This window comes from Pangasianodon hypophthalmus, chromosome 26 (assembly GCF_027358585.1).
Source record: "Pangasianodon hypophthalmus isolate fPanHyp1 chromosome 26, fPanHyp1.pri, whole genome shotgun sequence".
NCBI classification, from domain to species: domain Eukaryota; kingdom Metazoa; phylum Chordata; class Actinopteri; order Siluriformes; family Pangasiidae; genus Pangasianodon; species Pangasianodon hypophthalmus.
In genome coordinates, this window is record NC_069735.1 from 17,227,595 (window position 1) to 17,249,030 (window position 21,436).

Below are 21,436 nucleotides of genomic sequence, written 5' to 3' on the forward strand. Positions count from 1 at the left end.
TGCCTGCCTCTCTTCAGTAAAACCTTTACTGCATTTGCATCCATCTCAACTTGCCTGGACCTGCTTTATGTAACAGAGGCATCCCCAGTTCTACTTGTTTATTTATTTCAGTACCACACTTCATACTTTTATCTGTTTATAGTTACATTTAATGTTGTGGGACATTCGTGAAACAAGTTAGTTCCTGTTCACATTTATGTTATCGCAGCTATAAACAGTCGTTCCCTCAGATACTGCAAAGCGTAAACTCCTCTGTCCTGAAGATGTCAAAAAAACTTAAAGTTACAGCTTTACCTCTGACTGCTACAATGACACTGGAGACTCCTTCCATAAATGTTAAATACATGTCTCCTTACAGAAGACTTAACCATATCAATGATTATACCCATTTTTTAATCTGTTTATGTGCAGCATCCACTGTACACACCCCTGTGAATGAGCCGTTACTATAGAAACGATAACGTATAACGAATGAGTGCATTACTATAAACCTGTGATTTGCAGCTGCCCTACTGTCGGAGCTGCTGTTATAGAAAATTAATCAATACCTTCTGACCAATCACAATCCAGAATTCAACGACAATGTGATGTAGATGTTCACCATTTTCACTCCTCTGTCTCTGTGATGTCATGTTCTCCCACCTCAGGATGATGTTTATGCCAATGTAGCAATGACAAATCCAATCAACACTGTACCTGATTCAGCCTCGGCCGATCAGGATGAAGTCCTGTATGCCAGAGTTGTACGCCGGAGTGCCGGTGACCCCGGAAGCGCTGAGAGTTCTGCTGTGAAAGCTTCTGGCTCTGAGGACAAGGAGGTTCAGTACGCTAGTATTAGATTTACTCGCACCGGTGCTGACTACAGGTGAGAGGAGCCCGTCTGTTTCCTCCACTCCAACAGAGCTGGAAATGATCTTCTGCTGGATCTTACTCTGATCATTTACTCTTTTTCTGCAGGCCTTCCAATGCTGAGGATCCCACTGTGATCTACAGCAGAGTGAATTAATCAACATTCACCCATTTATTCAACCTCACCACAGCTCCCACCTGGTCAGTGGAAAGCTTCTAGAAACTCTCCAGATGCCACATGAGCTTTTTTATTTTTTATTTTTTGATACCTTCTGATGTCTTGATGTGTATATCATGTGCAACCAAGTGTAACTGGAGAACATTGGATAACTAAAAAAAATATTTGGACTAAACTGTTAGCTAACGTTCACATTTTGAATATTTAAAGCCTCAGCCCCATGAGATAAATGTAAATGTAAATGTGACTCACTTGCGGATCCTAACTCAAAATCCAGTTAGGCCCAATGAAAATATAGCACCTGGTTAAATTCAGCTTATTATGATCAACATCACCAGACTTTGATAAAACTTCTGCCTGTACATACTGGAAATCTAAAAACGTATTTGTTTTTCATTTATCGATAGCTAATTTGCAATTCGCAAAGTGGAGAAAAAAAAAAACATGGACATCTCCATAAAAGCGTGTCTTTTGTTTGTTCTGTCAGAGCAGAAGCTCATAAACAGCTACTATAACCGCACTATTGGTTCTGTTCCCTATAAACATTCATGCAACATTTTGGACTAAAATTGCATCACAGCACTTACAGCAGACAACAGTAAGTAGCTTAGCAATAAGCTAGAGTACATTAGTGATTACTGTAATGTTGATGATTACCTTCTCAAAACTATACTGTCTATATATTAACTGATCTAAAGCCAGTACTGCTTTAAACTCATTTAAAAGTAGAGAAGACCAACTTTACACTGTTCACAGAACGAGCGGCCGTGTTGTTGTGCTGTAACTCCGTAAAAGGGGAAGGAACTGGTACTTGAGAAGACTACCCCAAGTTAACGAGTTGAAATTTCATGTTAAGGGGGTGTTCATCATTTCTCTAGGTTCAGGGGTGAAATCCCTTATCTATAACATGCTATATGATAATTGTTGTGTTGATTTATAATGTATAAATATATGGTTATACTGTATTTTTATAGTTTATCTTTTTATGTTTATCATATAGAGTATGCTGGAATATTTTAAATATTTACCCCTAAACCTAAGTGTATTTTATTACTGTTTATTACTTTGTTTGGTGTATATCTGTTACTTTAGCATTATTTTGTTTTGTTGGTTTATTTTTTCCTTTATTTGTAACTCAGCGTAATAAAAAGGAATGCTCATCCTCAATATGTCTTACAAGATTCAGTCAAATATATAAATATATAGTGTTTATCATGTATACCCTGGTGCATTGAGATGCAGTGTGTCTTTAAATGAGGTCATTTATTGAAGTGTGTATGACAAATGACCATCTTTTTTTTTTTTTTTTTTTACTTAATCATGCCGGTGTGTATCAGTGTCACAGTCCTGTAAAGCCATAATTAACACTGGGTTAATGAGTTTCTCTCTATGACCATCTCCTGCTGTGACTCCTTTGGCCTGAAGGAGGAGCTGTTCAGTTTATTTCACTCAGTCATGTGGAAAGAACTGCTTTACACGCATTTAAGTCAAGTGGAGTTTATTGTCATTTCAGCCATATACAAGTACATAGTGAAACGAAACAACGTTTCTCCAGGACCAAGGTGCTACATAAGACAACACAGAACGACACAGAACTACGGGGACTACATAAATTGAACATAAAGTGCACAAGTGCAAACGTGCGGACGCACAAGACAGAACAAGACAGTACAGTAACTACAACACCAACCAGTACGCAGTTCTGTTTGAAATTGACCAAGTGACAATAGTGCAAATAATACAGAGTTTGATATAAATAACTGAAGTAATGTAAACATAATGTATTATGTGTAAACATAATAGTAGCAGCAGCAGCATAAAACATGTGCAAAACATGTGTAAAACATGTGCATGGAAGATGTTCAGTTGTGTGTATGTGTGTATATGTATGTGTGTGTGTGTTCCTTCCTTCAGTCCAGTTCTAGGTGTTGAGGAGTCTGATGGCATGAGGGAAGAAACTATTGCACAGTCTGGTTGTGAGGGCCCGAATGCTTCGATACCGTTTACCAGACGGCAGGAGGGTGAAGAGTGTGTGTGAGGGGTGTGTGGGGTCATCCACAATGCTGGTGGCTTTGCGGATGCAGCGGGAGGTGTAAATGTCCGAGAAGGAGAGAAGAGAGACCCCGATGATCTTCTCAGCTGTCCTCACTATCCGCTGCATGGTCTTGCGATCTGAGACAGTGCAATTCCCAAACCAGGCAGTGATGCAGCTGCTCAGGATGCTCTCGATAGTCCCTCTGTAGAACATGGTGAGGATGGAGGGAGGGAGATGCGCTTTCCTCAGCCTTCGCAGAAAGTACAGGCGCTGCTGGGCTTTCTTTGTTATGGAGCTGGTGTTGAGCGACCAGGTGAGGTTCTCCGCCATGTGAACACCAAGAAACTTGGTGCTCTTGACGATCTCCATGGAGGAGCCGCCGATGTTCAGCGGAGAGTGGTCACTCTGTGCTCTTCTGAAGTCAACAACCATCTCTTTAGTTTTGTCCACATTCAGGGACAGGTTGTTGGCTCTGCACCAGTCCGTTAGCCGCTGCACCTAATCTCTGTATGCTGACTCGTCGTTCTTGCTGATGAGACCCACCACGGTCATGTCATTGGCGAACTTGATGATGTGATTTGAGCCGTGCATTGCTACACAGTCGTGAGTCAGCAGAGTGAACAGCAATGGACTGAGCACACAGCCCTGTGGGGCTCCAGTGCTCAGTGTGGTGGTGTTGGAGATGCTGTTCCCGATCCGGACTGACTGAGGTCTCCCGGTCAGGAAGTCCAGGATCCAGTTACAGAGGGAGGTGTTCAGGCCCAGCAGGTTCAGCTTTCCAATCAGGTGCTGAGGAATGATTGTATTGAATGCTGAACTAATGTCTATGAACAGCATTCTAACATAAGTGTCTTTATTGTCCAGGTGGGTGAGGGCCAGATGGAGGGCGGTGGTGATGGCGTCATCTGTTGAGCGGTTGGGGCGGTAAGTGAATTGCAGGGGGTCCAGTGAGGGAGGCAGCAGGGTCTTGATGTGCCTCATGACGAGCCTCTCGAAGCACTTCATGATGATGGGTGTAAGTGCAACGGGACGGTAGTCATTGAGGCAGGACACTGAAGACTTCTTTGGCACGGGGACGATGGTGGTGGCCTTGAAGCACGTCGGAACAACGGTGCTGCACAGGGAGGTGTTGAAGATGTCCGTGAAAACATCTGCCAACTGGTCTGCACATCCCCTGAGCACCCTGCCAGGAATGTTGTCTGGTCCAGCAGCCTTTCGTGGGTTGACTCTGTGTAGATCTGTCTTTCTCACGTCGGCCGTGGTTAGACACAGCACCTGGCCATTGGGAGAAGGGGTGGTCTTCCTCGCCGTCACGCCGTTCTGTGCCTCGAACCGGGCGTAGAAGTCGTTCAGCGCATCTGGGAGGGAGGCATCACTGTCACAGGGAGATGGTGGTGTCCTGTAATTTGTGATGTTCTGGATGCCCTGCCACATGCGCCGTGTGTCTCTGCTGGTTTTGAAGTGGTTGTGGATTCTCTGAGCGTGTGCGCGCTTTGCTTCTTTGATGGCCCGGGACAGTTTGGCCCTCGCTGTTCTTAGGGCCACCTTGTCGCCTGCTCTGAAAGCAGAGTCCCGGGTCCTCAGTAGCGCGCGCACCTCTGCAGTCATCCATGGCTTCTGGTTGGAGCGTGAGGTGATGGTCTTGGAGACAGTGACGTCATCAATGCACTTGCTGATATAGCAGGTCACTGATGTCGTGTATTCTTCCAAGTCGGTGAAGTCGCCGTCAGTTGCCGCTTCCCTGAACATGTGCCAGTCAGTGTGTTCAAAACAGTCCTGAAGAGCAGAGATGGCTCCTGCTGGCCAGGTTTTCACCTGCTTCAGAATCGGTTGGGTTCGTCTGACTAGCGGTCTGTATGCTGGGATTAGCATAACAGAGATGTGGTCTGAGTAGCCGAGGTGGGGGCGGGGCTCCGCCCAGTATGCGCCTGGGATGTTTGTGTAAACAAGGTCCAGCACGTTCTTCCCTCTTGTTGCAAAGTCCACATGCGGATGGAATTTAGGGAGCACTGACTTGAGATTTGAATAGTTGAAATCTCTGGCAACAATAAACAGTCCGTCAGGGTTTGAGTTCTGCAGCTCGCTAATAGCCCCATACAGTTCACAGAGCGCCTCCTTAGCATTAGCGTTAGCACTGGGGGGAATGTATACACCAATTATGAGGATGATAGTGAATTCCTGTGGTAAATAGAAAGGTCTGCATCTAACAGTCACAAACTCCACCAGCGATGAGCAGTAACTAGAGACTAGTACAGAGTTCTTGCACCATTCCGTGTTGATGTAAACACAAGCCACCGCCGCGAGCCTTACCGCACAGAGCAGTGTTTCTGTCGGCTCGAAACGAGGCTAGCCCGTCTAGCTGAATGGCAGCGTCCGGAACTCTGTCGCTGAGCCACGTCTCCGTGAAAACAAAGACGCAGCAGTCTCTGAACTCACGCCACGTAGTTTTCTGGAGTCGGATGTAATCCAGTTTATTGTCCAGGGAGCAGACATTGGAGAGCAGGATGGATGGGAGAGCCAGACGGCTAGGGTTTGTTTTTAGCCTAGTACGAACCCCCGCCCTCTTGTCGCGCTTCTGCTTTCTCGCGCACCGCTTGCGACGTCCCCTCCCCCGGCCACCGGCATCAGGCGACGCCGAGGGCTGGAGGCCTGGTCCCCGCAGCAAGCCGAGATCGCCTAGCTTCTCCACCAGATCATCCTGCAGAGTGGCTGTATTGTTGTGTCTGTCTGGCGGTGGTATACACGAACACCGGTAGCTCCGATGTCCATGTGCTGTTAAAAAGTCGGCCTAAGGACGAAAAAAGCACCATTTTGTATCCGGAGTGGTCGCTGCGTGCTACTGCCGCGCCGCCATCTTGGACTTGGACTGCCATCTGAGTTCTGCTTACACAAACAGAAATTGAAATGTGAGATTAGCGTTTAGAAAAGTAACTGCTCATGACTGCCCCTTGTGGCAGAGCAGTGGTACTGCACTACAGGACAATTCAACACCAACACTTCCTGTTAAAGCTGCATTAGTCCAGAGTCTAAAGGTTATGTAGCTGGGATCAACATTTGAATATATTTGTTTTTTTTTCCACTCCCTGAGCTGACCCCATTCCTGCCCATGTTCACAGAGATCTGCCCCAAGATGAAATATACCACACAATTAGATAAATACCCATAATACCTAAAAATAGGACAGACAGTTTTAAACATTGTGTAGTGTATGTTTTGTGGTTTGGGGTGTAGTTTCACTTCCTCAGTTGGCATGGCAATGGGTTCATTTGTTCACACATTGGACTGATGTGTTAAAATGTACTGTACACAATGCATACACAGTTTTTACTCTGGTGCAAACACAATCTGATGCAATAGCACATGTTTGAAAATGTTAGTAAAGTTTTATTTTTGCCTTAATTAATAAAAAAAGTCTGGTGTATTTAATTTGCTTTTGTATAAAACTTCTGAGGTAATAAATGCACAAGCACTACAGATTACTATAGAGAATTTTCTTTAGATTCATTTAAAATGTATATCTTTTATCTTTCTTTGTCTGAATATTTTCTCCTATTCTGACGTAGGGACTAATTCAGCAATAAAGAGGAAACAAAAAGGGGGTGTTTTCACACACATCAGCAACACCTCTTAACCACACACTCTTTCTCTCACGCTTTTCTTTAGTCGTAGTTTGGTTGCTGGACATGAAGGTCAAGAAGGCACAGTAAGAAAACATAATGTTTAATATTTTAATTTTTTAATTTAATTTTAATAATATTTTAATATTTATTCCTCAGTATATGTACATTTCCTGAACATAGAGAGGCTCAGTGTTGGTTTTTTTTCAATGCGGTTGTAGTTTTTGTTGTTAAATTGGGAGCTACGTGAATTTTGGCAACTTTTACCGATTGCTTATCTGTGCTGGGAATTATGGATATAATACTGATTTCATGATGAATTGTGTCTGAGACAATTGTGGCTTTTTGTGTATTTTTATAACAATTTCAAAGTCAATATTAAAATATTTGTATTGAATATTTAAAAGGGCAAAATGTTGCAATTTTTTGCTAATATTTTTTTTTATATTTCCTTATTTTTTTAATGATAAATAATTATTTTTAAAATTAATTAAGCAATAAGACATGAGCAAGAATGCTGTTAAACTGAATATGGGCGTGGCTGTGATGTGGCCGTAGGCACGAGGCCACAGATAAACAGCACGATTGCAAGTGTGACAGTTCTATTAATAAGAAATTAATATCAAGTAACTGACATGTCAGACAAAATATGGCCAAATTTTTTGGTTATTTTTGCTCCGTCAATGGAAATAGTTCCTAAAGAAGCCAAGGCTGCATGTTGCCATGGTAACACACAGACTGACTGACAGGCCGTAGTAAGTGTAGTTTCTAAAACAGTTTCTTTTTTTTTTGATATTTTGCTGACAGTTCCTTAGCAAGTGTTTATATAATGATACATATTGTGTACCCTGAAAATGTCTTCATGTATGGTATGAAGTGTGATTTGATATTTTGGTCATGTGGCCCACACCTGTTGTCATGTTTCTGAGTCCTGCTACAGGAGTAATGTTATCTTATATAGCATTTTCCTGCTTTAACACACTCATGTCTGCTTTGTTAATCATCTGATGAGTTGAATCAGGTGTGTTGCTGTAACGATTGTTGTCCCCAATGTGGCCTTAACACATCCCACACAACCGTCACAAACTTTAAATGGACGACGCACACAATAATCTGGTTGTCTGTTCCTTCTTTTATTCTCTGCAGCAATGATAATCGTGTCTGAGGAATACATCAAAATGTATTATTAGACAGGGTGAAAACACTGCAGACATAAACCACTGAAATAAGAAAAACATAAAATGAACAAACTCCCTCATTAAGGGTAAGTGAATGTATTCCATTTAGCCATCTGATGCTACATCTGCAGAAGCACGTTAATTTCACCGCATGAGACACGAGGCACAATGATAAGTACTCAACAAAGTTTCCATTCATCCGTTTATTCAACCTCATCACAACACCTACTTGGTCAGTGGAAAGCTTCTAGAAACATCGATGGCTAATTTGTAAATTAAGCTGGTTTTACACTGTACGATTTCAGCAGTGCTTTAACAGATCTCATCCTGCCAGACCAGTGGCACTTAATCATCCGCTGGTGAGCGTGTCGCATTGTGCGTTGTAAGACCTCCGGTCTCAGCTCACAAACAAACATTTCTTTTACAACGTGTAAGTTTTGTCTGTGTCAGCAAAATCGGGCTGAAAATCATACAGTGTAAAGCCGTCTTTAGACTTTCTGATGTCTTCTGGACACTTGCTTTATGAAATCGACAAGAAATCAAATCATGACAACTTTAAACAACAGAACTGGAGAATATTGTGTAAAGTGTAAACATTTGTCAGGATTAATCTGTTAGCTGCCATTCACAGTTTGGATATGTGAAGGACTCATTATGAACTCTGCATCCTACTTAAAAATCCAGGTTAAAGATCAATATAATTCCAGAAAAAATCTTTAATCCAAAGAGCTTCCTTCTAAAGCATGAGTATTCAATTAAAATTCATAAAGGTCCAGTTTCAAAAATTCCTTCCTTACAAAGTCTGGGAAAGCCACCAACATGACGGAATAGCGACGACAGTTACATGCAACATGCTATATGATAATAAATGCTTTTGCTCATTTATAAGTTTATAACAATTATATTTTGAAATATGAATATGAATTTACTGATTGCACAATTGCACTATGTCCATGTAGTACACAGTTGTAGAAGGGATTTATTTATAATTGCATTATCCGTTAGCACCCAGATGAGGATGGGTTCCCTTTTGAGCCTGGTTTCTCTCAAGGTTTCTTCCTCATATCGTCTCAGGGAATTTTTTTTCTTGCCACCGTTGCCTCTGGCTTGCTCATTAGGGATAAATTCACATATTTACAATTTATTATCATTTAATTCAATTTGAATGTATTTATTTCTGGAAACAAATTGAACTGAATTGAATTGAACAGTCAATTCTAGAAGTTGACGTGTTGGAAGCAGGAAAAATGGGCAAGCGTCAGAGTCTGAGTGACTTTGACAAGGGCCACATTGTGATGGCTGAATGACTGGGTCAGGTCACGGCAGGTCTTGTGGGGTGTTTCCAGTATGCAGTGGTTAGTGTGTACCAAAGTAGTCCAAGGAAGGACAACCAGTGAACCAGTGACAGGGTCATGGACGTCTCATTGATGTGCGTGGGGAGCGAAGACTAGTCCATCTGGTCTGATCCCACAGAAGAGCTACTATAGCACAAATTGCTGAAAAAAGTTAATAAAAAGGTGTCAGAACACACAGTGCATAGCAACTTGCTGCATATGGGGATGCGTAGCTGCAGACCTGTCAGAGTGCCCATGCTGACCCCTGTCCACCACCGAAAGCACCTACAATGGGCATGTGAGCCTCAAAACTGGACCATCGAGCAATAGAAGAAGGTGGCCTGGTCTGATGAATCAAGTTTTCTTTTCCATCATGTAGATGGCAGGGTGTGTGTGCGTTGCTTACCTTGGGAAGAGATGGCACCAGGATGCACTATGGGAAGAAGACAAGCCGGCAGAGTCAGTGTGATGCTTTGGGTTCTGGCATTCATATGGATGTTTCTTTGAAACGGACCATGTGCATAGTTGCAGACCAAGTACAATATTTCATGGCCACTCTATTCCGTAATGGCAGTGGCATCTTTCAGCAGGATAATGCACCCTGCCACACTGCAAAAATTGTTCAGGAAAAGTTTATGGAACATGTCAAAGAGTTCAAGGTGTTGACTTGGCCTCCAAATTCCCCAGATCTCAATCTGATCGAGCATCTGTGATGGGCTGGACAAACAAGTCTGATCCATGGAGGCCCCTTACAGGACTTAAAGGATTTGCTGCTAACATCTTGTTCCAGATACCACAGCACACCTTCAGAAGTCTTGTGGAGTCCATGCCTCGACAGGTCAGAGATGTTTTGGCAGCACAAGGGGGAACTACGTAATATTAGGCAGGTGGTTTTAATGTTATGGATAATTGTGTATAATGTTTATCATGTATACACTGGTGCAGTGTGTCTTTAAATGAGGTCATTTACTTGAAGTGTGTATGATAAATGACCATCTACTTTTTTTTTATTTTACTTAATCATGCCGGTGTGTATCAGTGTTCACAGTCCTGTAAAGCCATAATTAACACTGGGTTAATGTGTTTCTCTCTATGACCATCTCCTGCTGTGACTCCTTTGGCCTGAAGGAGGAGCTGTTGAGTTCATTTCAGAAACTTTCATATCACAACACATTCATTCACTATTAAATAAAAATCTGTCTTCTCAGGAAGTGAACTTTTTCCTGTCACAACATCCTAAACTTATAGTGATGCAATATTCAGTATTACAGTATTACTTTTGGTATTTTGCTATTATATTCAATATTATATTATAAATCTTCTCGAAACTACACACTCATAGACATGTGATGTAGGTGATACACACTTCCGAGTGATGAAGGGAGACATTGAAGACAGGATTGACACGTGAGATTAGTGTTTAGAAAAGTAACTGCTCATGACTGCCCCCGTGGCAGAGCAGCGGTACTGCACTACAGGACAATTCAACACCAACACTTCCTGTTAAAGCTGCATTAGTCCAGAGTCTAAAGGTTAAGTAGCTGGGTTCAACATTTGAATGATTTTTTTTTTCCCCCTGAGCTGACCCCATTCCTGCCCATGTTCACAGAGATCTGCCCCAGGATGTACGGAGGCCCCTAGAGTAGATTTCAACTAGAGTTAGCATTAGCAAAGATTAGCATCAGCATTAGATCACTTTCAAGCAATGAGCTAAGCTGTTTATTTATAAAGGGTATTGGCTTACTTCGTAATTTAGATATAGATGATAAAAATACCTAATGCTTGTTGTATCACATTAGGGAGGATAGAAAGTCTAAGAAAGACAGAAAGATAAAATATACCACACAATTAGATAAATACTCATAATATTTATAAATTACTCATTTTAAAAATAAAACAGACAGTTTTAAACATTGTGTAGTGTGTGTTTTGTGGTTTGGGGTGTTGTTTCACTTCCTCAGTTGGCATGGCAATGGGTTGATTCATTCACACATTGGACTGATGTGTTAAAATGTACTGTACACAATGCATGCATAGTTTTTACTCTGGTGCAAAGACAGTCTTGCTGATGCAATAACACATGTTTGAAAATGCTAGTAAAGTTTTTTTTTTTGGCTTAATTAATAAAAAGTAATCTATTGTAATTAATTTGCTTTTGTATCAAACATCTGAGGTAATTAATGCACAAGCACGCAGCACATTACCCAAAAATGACTTCATCCTACTCGAGGCGAAAACTCTCTGCTTCAGTGCTAGTCTCTTAGGGTTTCTTAAAAATATATTTAGGGAGCAATAAAGAGGAAACAAAAAGGCGTGTTTTCACACACATCAGCAACACCTCTTAACCACACATTCTTTCTCTCACGCTTTTCTTTAGTCGTAGTTTGGTTGCTGGACATGAAGGTCGAGAAGGCACAGTAAGAATGTTTAATATTTTACTAAATTTCCTCAGTATATGTACATTTCCTGAACATAGAGAGGCTCAGTGTTGTTTTTCCAACACGGTTGTAGTTTGTGTTGTTAAATTGGGAACTACGTGACTGTTGGCAACTTTTATCGATTTTACCGATCGCTTATCTGTGCTGGGAATTATGGATATAATACTGATTTCATGATGAATTGTGTCTGAGATAATTGTGGCTTTTTGTGTTCTTTTTATAATAATTTCAAACTCGATGTTAAAATATTTGTATTGAATATTTAAAATGGCAAAATGTTGCAATTTTTTACTAATATTTTTTGTTTCCTTACCTTTAATGATAAATAATTATTTTTAAAATTAATTAAGCAATAAGACATGAGCAAGAATGTGTTAAACTGTTAAACTGAATATGGGCGTGGCTGTGATGTGGCCGTAGGCACGAGGCCACAGATAAACAGCACGATTGCAAGTGTGACAGTTCTATTAATAAGAAATCAATATCAAGTAACTGACATGTCAGACACAATATGGCCAAATATTTTGGTTATTTTTGCTCCTTCGATAGAAATAGTTCCCAAAGAAGCCAAGGCTGCATGTTGCCATGGTAATGCACAGACTGACTGACAGGCCATAGTAAGTGTAGTAGCAGTTTCATTGTTTTTTTGTTTTTTCTTTTTCTATTTTGCTGACAGTTCCTTAGCAAGTGTTTATATAGTGATACATATTGTGTACCCTGAAAATGTCTTCATGTATGGTATGAAGTGTGATTTGATATTTTGGTCATGTGGCCCACACCTATTGTCATGTTTCTGAGTCCTGCTACAGGACTAATGTTATCTTATATAGCATTTTCCTGCTGTAACACACTCATGTCTGCTTTGTTAATTATCTGATGAGTTGAATCAGGTGTGTTGGGAAAAGGGAAAACACTGACATTAGTAGAGCAGGAGTACTCCAGGAGCAGAGAGGAGAAAGGCTGATTATGTAGCTGTGGCTGTAGGTGGTACTGTGGTGATGTAGTGTGGAAGGCCATCGGGGCCAATACATTTAGCTCTATTCATTTATCAAATGTGTTTCATACAGCTAGAATTTCATGTTCAGTTTGTCTTCTATATTCCTGCTCTTTCCATTCTTAGTTTCTGATGCAATCTGCTGTGTAATTCAGTTTATTGCTGAAAATATTGAAACTTATGAACCAGCGAGACCACGAATCAATCATCACTGCTGTTCGTCCCATGAGTGCATGCACTATTTAAACTCGAAATATTTACTTAGCTTCATGGACAAGTAATAAATCTTAAAGTTACAGCTTTACCTCTTACTATTACAAAGCTCTGACACTGGAGACTCCTTCCATTATATAAATTTCTCCTTACAGAAAACTTCACCATATCAATGATTATAGTCATTTGTTTAATCCATTTATGTGAAGCGTTCGCTGTACAAGGTGTTGATTAATTATTAATCAACACCTTCTGACCAATCAGAAACCAGAATTCAACTGCACTGTGGTATTAAAATAAATAATCCCTCAGCTAATGAAAGACTTCTGATGGATGCTGTGATAATTGTATGTCATTACTTAATTATTTCTCTAAAGAAAAGGAGGATTAACAGCTTAGTAGATTGTATGTTGTTGTTGTGACTTATTATAAGCAAATTTTATATATTTTTTTTCTATAGAAGCTTTCCATCAGTGATGTCCCTCAAAATGGCTTCTCCACTTTATCTGATCTTTCTGTTCATGATCTCAGGTGAGTCACACATTAACATCATCACAACTACACACCCCAGAGACAATAAATACAACTTTAACCACCAGTATATTTTGATACTTGTTATAACTGTAACATTATAAATATAACACTGCTCCTCCCTTGAGCTGATATTACTTGAGAAAAATGGGATTAAGTTCGTGGTCAGAATCACGTTTAACTAAGACACGCCTCTGTTTTTTAAAAACCCCGCCCCCGTGCATAACTCTCACATAACGTGTGAATAGTGTTTTAGTCTGCAGTTAAATCTGAGGTCTGAATATGGATGTGTGTGTGCTTAACTCAACTCTTAGTAAGATATAAAATGGAATAAACAATAACATCATCTCCTGCCCACAAAACCTGAAGTCCAGGTGAAATATTCTTGTTACAATTTGTCTATCAGTGACACTGGATTTAAAGAAAAACAGATGTAAGTGACGACTGAATAGTAGTGGATGCTGTTAAATATTAATTCCACATTACGAGCTCTGAATTTAGAACACACCGCTATGTCCAAATCCTACACACAGTTTTCTTCCAGTGGTAAAGAATTGTTTTATTTCTCCAACCTGGAGTTCCAGAGGACAGAAGTGAAGCTGTAAGCTAGCTCAGTGTTTTATGGGGCTCAGGATAATGACCTCTAATCACCTCTTTCATGTATCATGCTTCAGGAGCTCTTGGGAATGAATGGAGTGTGAAATACAGCCAACTAAATCTCTGTGCTATAAAAGGATCTACAGTGTTTATGAACGGCACTTACACACACCCAACACGTCTTACAGTGAAGAACAGGTTTTGGTTAATAAACCCAGTTGAGGATAAAGAGCCGACTGATCTGCGTAATGAAGCAGGTTACTCAGACAGAGTGGAGTATTTAGGAGATGAACAGAATCACTTCTCCCTCAGACTGAGTGATGTGAAGAAAACAGATGAACACATGTACTACTTCAGAATCAGAACAAACGAAGAAACAGAAAGATGGCTGGGTAAACCCGGAGTTACACTCACTGTTACAGGTAAATAAAATCATCTTATTTTCTACATATATCACTCAGGCCATAATCTGTCTTTAGATACAGGAGTGTGAGAGTTTTGTACCAGATTAATGAAGATCTTTAATGTGTTCTTATTGAATTATTTATATATATATATATATATATATATATATATATATATATATATATTTTTTTTTTTTTTTAATTAAATACTTAAAAGCTTTGATTTACTAAGATTACAAACTCAGACACTAATTTTGTTGTGGATCTGATAAATTGAACATTGCTGCTTGTTTTACAGGTGATTTACAAAAGTTTCTGTGTTAAATTTTCTCTTTAGCTGTTAGATCAGAAATGTAAAATGAAATTTCAGAAGACAGAAACAAATGTTAATTAAAGGACATTAAATTGCTAAAACAAACAAAACAAAAACAAATACATAAACAGCTAAACAAAAAGTGCCAGTCAGAGCTTAAGAAGATAATTACATAATCATCATAACAGCTTCATCATGTCAGGAATGGGTAGCTGAGGTGGATGCAAGTGCAGACGTTTTATTAAATTAACAAGTCATACACTAACAAATAACCAAAACAAGACTATAAGCCAAGAAACAACCTGCAACATGGGTGAACAACAACAACAACATAAAGCTTGACCAAGAAACACACAACCACCAGAACTTAAATAGTGTAAGAAGGCATAATGAGACACAGCTGAGGGTGACGTGACATGCAGGGGCTGATGGGTAATGTAGTTCCATGCTTCCATTACACATAATAAGAGAGAACACAAAAGATGAATTTATTATATTAGCATGTAATAAAAACTGATTAAATTGAAGACTAATCAGTTTTAAGCAATTTAAAAATTCTGACTTTGGTATAAATACATGTCTATATAATCCCATGTTCACCACTTAAAGGAAAAATATACATTTATACAGACTTTATGTTCAGTTCCTAGAAATAATGTCAGTAAGAAAGATTTTCAGAATTAAGATTATATTTCTGTGATAAAGTTTGTTTTATATTTAAAATGAGCTGCATGTATGTGTAATTACGGGTCGAGTATAATATATTTGTATAAGACAATCACTCACACTGTAGGTGCTAAATTAGTTTATTTATCACACACATACTCTCCCTCTCTTGCTCAATAAATCAGGGCCTATAATTAATGTATTAATTAATTAATTAATTAATTAATTAATTAATTAATTAAATTGACAACTTTTAACTTTTAGGCAAACACAGAGTTTATGTTCTTTATCTGCATAAAAACTGTGAAGGACTGACTGAGGGAAACGAGCTGGTAGATTATTCACTGAAGCAGATTAATGTTTCTCTCGTTGTTTAAGATCTTCAGGTGATCGCTCCTGCAGAAGTGTCAGAGGGACAATCAGCCGTTCTGACCTGTAAAACCACCTGCAGTCTGACTGATCCCACATTCATCTGGTACAAAAACAGCCGTGGTTTAACCACAAACACCACCAAGAGCAATGAAGTCCACCTGCAGCGGGTCAGCAGTGAGGATGCAGGCAGTTATAGCTGTGCTGTAAGAGGATATGAACATCTCCCCTCTCCTGCTCAAACCCTCAGCATCAGATGTGAGCTTTATTTATCTTTTCTTATATATTGTGTAACACAATAGACGATGAAGCACATGATATTTAATGAAAGTAAAGGAATCAAGAAAATCATTGATTATGATCATGAACTGATTTCCTCACTCTTATCATGGAACTGTCTAGATCCTCCAAAGACCGTCTCAGTGTCCATCAGCTCCTCTGGTGAGATAGTGGAGGGCAGTTCAGTGACTCTGACCTGCAGCAGTGATGCTAACCCACCTGTGGAGATCTACACCTGGTTTAAGGGGAAGACATCAGTAGGAAAAGGAAAGACCTACATCATCTCCAAGATCAGAACTGAGGACAGTGGAGAGTACAAGTGCAGTTGCAGTAATGAAGTCGGACATCAGGACTCCATCGGTGTAACTCTGAATGTTCTGTGTAAGTTAAAGCTGAAGATCACCTCACAGCCAATAAGAGATAAAACTATCATATATTTAATTTAAAGTCTAAATTCCCTACCCATTCTAGATCCTCCAAAGAACGTCTCAGTGTCCATCAGCTCCTCTGGTGAGATAGTGGAGGGCAGTTCAGTGACTCTGACCTGCAGCAGTGATGCTAACCCACCTGTGGAGATCTACACCTGGTTTAAGGGGAAGACATCAGTAGGAAAAGGAAAGACCTACATCATCTCCAAGATCAGAACTGAGGACAGTGGAGAGTACAAGTGCAGTTGCAGTAATGAAGTCGGACATCAGGACTCCATCGGTGTAACTCTGAATGTTCTGTGTAAGTTAAAGCTGAAGATCACCTCACAGCCAATAAGAGATAAAACTATCATATATTTAATTTAAAGTCTAAATTCCCTACCCATTCTAGATCCTCCAAAGAACGTCTCAGTGTCCATCAGCTCCTCTGGTGAGATAGTGGAGGGCAGTTCAGTGACTCTGACCTGCAGCAGTGATGCTAACCCACCTGTGGAGATCTACACCTGGTTTAAGGGGAAGACATCAGTAGGAAAAGGAAAGACCTACATCATCTCCAAGATCAGAACTGAGGACAGTGGAGAGTACAAGTGCAGTTGCAGTAATGAAGTCGGACATCAGGACTCCATCGGTGTAACTCTGAATGTTCTGTGTAAGTTAAAGCTGAAGATCACCTCACAGCCAATAAGAGATAAAACTATCATATATTTAATTTAAAGTCTAAATTCCCTACCCATTCTAGATCCTCCAAAGAACGTCTCAGTGTCCATCAGCTCCTCTGGTGAGATAGTGGAGGGCAGTTCAGTGACTCTGACCTGCAGCAGTGATGCTAACCCACCTGTGGAGAAGTACACCTGGTTTAAGGAGAAAGAATCATCACCTGTAGGATCTGGACAGAGTTACAGAGCTCTACAGAGTGGACAGTACTACTGCGAGGCTCAGAATAAACACGGCTCTGAGAGATCAGCTGCAGTGTCCATCATTTTAAATGGTGAGAGCGATGATTATATGTCCATGTTTGATCTCTGCTCCGTTATACATCATGCACTATGGATTTTCTTTTTAAAAAATCTTTTCACTTCTGCTCTTCCTGTGTGTGTGTGTGTGTGTGTGGGTACTATCAGGTTTCCTTCATGGTTCTTTGATTGTGTATGTGGCTGTTGGAGTTGGACTTTTTGGGCTTGCAGCTCTTCTCTCTGCACTCTTCTGGCTGAGGTGAGAATATTTATTCTGATAAATTCATCACTAATTCCTCTTAAGATGTTTCTGATGGATAAATTTGTTCACGATTAAAATACAAGGGTGACTGTGCGTTCTCAGTAGCTGCCTCTAGACTGTCGAATACACTACCTGATCTGTTTCAACTACTGAAGAATTTAAATCTTGTCTTAAGATCCATCTTTTCTCTTTGGCATATGACTGTATCTAAGCCTTGTTTTTTAAGTCATGTGTTTAATTAGTCATTTTAATGAGATTTATACTTTGTATATTTTATTATCTTTGTGTGTTTTGTTTTATATTACCCTGTCTTGTGCTGTAATGTTGAGGTGCCTTTTTGACCTCAATTCCCCTGAGCTGTACAGCACTTTGATCCGATTCTGCTGTTTTAAATGTGCTCTAGAAATAAACTGAATTGAATTGAATAAATATTTGACTTTGTGTGAGCAGATGCAAGAGAAAGAAGAAAAAGGAAGATGATGGTGACTATCAGGTGAGTTATTACAGAAATATCCATCAGGTGATTTCTTTGTTCATAATAAACTCTTACTGTAAAGATCTTCAGCCGAACCTGCTCACGTTCTCCTCCCCTCCTCTCTGCAGACCGCTGGGCCGAGTGCTAAAGACGACACGTACGCAGCTCTCGATCTCGCAGGCCGGACAGCTGATGATGTGTATCACACACTTGCAGTAAGTGGTTACTGAAAAATACAGTCACTTGTAGTATGTTTGATAATGATGGTCTAAGCAAATGATTATGTATTTTATTGTTGTAAATCTATGTTCTATTAAATTCAGATTTATTCAGCGCAAGTTGTTTTTTCTGTTTTTGATTTTACTATGGAGTTACACACCTGATTATTCAAAGTCAACAAGGCATGGCCTCTTTTTTTCACAGACTTTTCATGCCCGTCCTCCTGCTGACACACCCACATCCTCTGACTACTAGACTGCAGCAGTGAGTTTTAGCTTTTAAACACAAAACCACCGTTAGATTAGAGTAATGTGAACATATTACTTATTGTAATTTGAAGATGTCAGAGCTACAACAGTAAATTTATATTAATAGAAAATATTAATAAAAGTAAATCAGAGAGTGTGTGATGATGACTGGTGTAAATAAATGTTAGTAATGTTCTGCTGTAACACACGTTTCTGATGTTTCTGTGTGTTTTCTTTCAGACTTTGAAGAACATGATCAGTCCCGAAACAGCTGATGAATAGAGAGAGCTCCTCACTGAAACAGAGAAACTGAATCGCTCCTTTACACCAGCAACATCAGCAACTTACAGACATTTAAAGCAGCTTTAATCATTTTATAGCAGTGTGTGAAGTGCTTTTTTCTACTGCCAGCAGGTTAGGACTGTTCCAGTCAGCTGTTGAGTTTTCACTTGTTAGTGATTGTTTCTTTTTTGTGAATATTTGAAGCGATTAAAGGCATTGAGGCTCAACTGAAGTCCAGAATGTAAATATTCAGCAGAGAATGTGTGTTAAGTAAGAAATTAAACAGTGTGTGTGTGCTGTAATAGTTATAGGTCCTGATTGGCACCCAGTGTTTCTGGAATAGACTCCTGATTCACTGTGACTCTGACCAGGATAAAGTGCTTGTATATATCGCACTACAGACACTTAAACTAGCCAAAGCTGTTCATATACATTGTTGTTTAAATTTGTCTCTCTCCAAATAAACATATTAGATCACTTTGTATGTGAAGTGCTCATGTCACTATTGAGATTTGGAGCAGATAGACGTAAATTTGGTGTCGTATCAATTATAAAAATTATGCTTTGGGTCTGTGTGAGTGATTTCTCTAATCACATGACAGTTATTATTGATAAAGGAAAAACTTTCACAGCAACCTCACAGAACTATTCTGTCTTAAAAATTAATTATTTACACTTTCTCTCTGACACACACTTCTGGAGTAAGGACAATCCAGAAGTGTATTTAACATAGGTTTAATTTATTTTATATTAAACTTAAAGTTTTGATCTGCATTATAGTGGGGAAAAACTCTGAATATTTACATTAAAGTGCTGAAAATGTTTCGTGATGGCAGAATGAAGCTTTCCTTCCTACTCTATCGATTCATTACCCAAAGTTTTTCATTGCAGTGTGTGATAGTGACACCTGGTGGTCAAAGGGATGATGTGCATCTGTTATTGTACTGCATCCTGCTGCAGGCTGCTGTGGAGTTTTTAGATGGAAACAGTACTGAAATATCATACTCAAATAAAAGTACTGTTACTTCCCAAAATACTCAAAGTACTCATCCTTAAAGAATGAACACAGGGATCCTGCAACAGTTTTCATTTTGACTGTAAGCTTTTACAAAGTATAAAATTTCATACCTAAAGTAAGTCCTAAACATAAATAAACTCTGTGTGATCTTCTGCATGTGTATAGTGCTCAGTCACAGAGAGAAACTCCATGTTACAGCGGCTTTAACACACTTAAATAAACTTGCACATAAAAAGTGGAGATGTTTGATATGCACATTACTTAGACTGTGAGTGCAGTTACACGTGGTGTCCAGCATTTTATAGCGCTGATCTTATCCAGTACGTAATCTGATATTTTATACAATAATAATAATAATAATAATAATAATAATACATTAATTAATACATTTTTAATTAATTAATAATTAAAACAAAGTAATCAAGTAAAAACAATCTTAAAGAAATAAGTTTTAAGAGAAGATTTAAATGTACTAAGAGATTGGGCTTCTCTAAGATCAGATGGTAGTGAGTTCCACAGTTTTAAAGCATAAGAAGTGAAGTGAAGTGACTTGTGGCCAAGTATGGTGACCTATACTCGGAATTTGTGCTCTGCATTTAACCCATCCAAGTGCACACACACAGTAGTGAACACACACACACCGTGAACACACACACACACACAGTGGGCAGCAGTGGGCAGCCTTTTTTGCTGCGGCGCCCGGGGAGCAGTTTGGGGGTACGGTGCCCTGCTCAAGGGTCTCACCTCAGTCGTGGTATTGAGGGTGGGAGAGAGCGCTGGTCATTCACTCCCCCCACCTACAATCCCTGCCGGAACCGAGACTCGAACCCACAACCTTCAGGTTCACCTTCGGGTTGCAAGTCCGACTCTCTATCCATTAGGCCACGACTGAAGAGAAGGTGCTATCACCCATAGTACGCAAACGAGTCTGAGGGACAGGTAAAAGACCACGTTTTGGGGTTTAATGGGTTAAAAGCTCAGCCAAATACTGAGGAGTCAAACCATGCAAAGCCTTGTGTGTAAACATAAGAATTTTAAAATCTACATGAAACCTGACAGGGAGCCAGTGCAAGGATTCCAAAATAGGAGTGATGTGATCACTTGTCCTGGACCTAGTCAAGATTCTAGCTGCAGACTTTTGCACATACTGCAGTTTATTTATTGTAGACTTAGAGACCCCAGTAAGGAGCGCATTGCAATAATCAATGTGAGAGAAGACAAAAGTGTTGATCAAAGTTTCAGCCACAGAAAAAGATAACATGGGCCAATATCTTGCAATATTTCTGAGATGAAAGAAGGATGTTTTAACAGTATTCTGCACATGTGGAACAAAAGACAGACTTGCATCAAATATAACTCCTAGGTTTTTTTAATTTTGTTTGAAATTCTAAAGCAGAGCCATCTGTTAAATTTAAAGAGCCTTCATTACGAAGCTGGTAAGGAGAGCCAATGAGCATTACTTCAGTCTTATTACTGTTAAGACAGAGAAAATTTTGAGCCATTCATATTTTTAGCTCAGAAATACAGTGTGAAAGAAAAGTGACTGCCACGTTATC

The 21,436-nt window shown here is 39.8% G+C and overlaps 1 protein-coding gene across 1 annotated transcript; it reads left to right on the plus strand.

Annotated features, from left to right (window-relative positions):
- The first annotated feature begins 13,312 nt into the window (after positions 1-13,312).
- Positions 13,313-18,862, plus strand: LOC128317496 (B-cell receptor CD22-like). The gene is made up of 9 exons (XM_053229675.1): positions 13,313-13,367; positions 14,042-14,386; positions 15,726-15,974; positions 16,119-16,376; positions 16,467-16,724; positions 17,545-17,635; positions 18,089-18,131; positions 18,242-18,328; positions 18,821-18,862. Exons 1-9 carry the CDS (start codon positions 13,313-13,315, stop codon positions 18,860-18,862), a joined length of 1,428 nt encoding a protein of 475 aa, XP_053085650.1.
- The last annotated feature ends 2,574 nt before the right edge of the window (positions 18,863-21,436 follow it).

Bases quoted from the DNA above. Each gene is read 5' to 3' on its own strand.
- LOC128317496 (XM_053229675.1), top strand. From the start codon at position 13,313: ATGTCCCTCAAAATGGCTTCTCCACTTTATCTGATCTTTCTGTTCATG. The intron at 15,975-16,118 runs GTGAGCTTTATT...GGAACTGTCTAG, and splicing joins TCAAACCCTCAGCATCAGAT to ATCCTCCAAAGACCGTCTCA. The intron at 16,725-17,544 runs GTAAGTTAAAGC...GGGTACTATCAG, and splicing joins TGTAACTCTGAATGTTCTGT to GTTTCCTTCATGGTTCTTTG.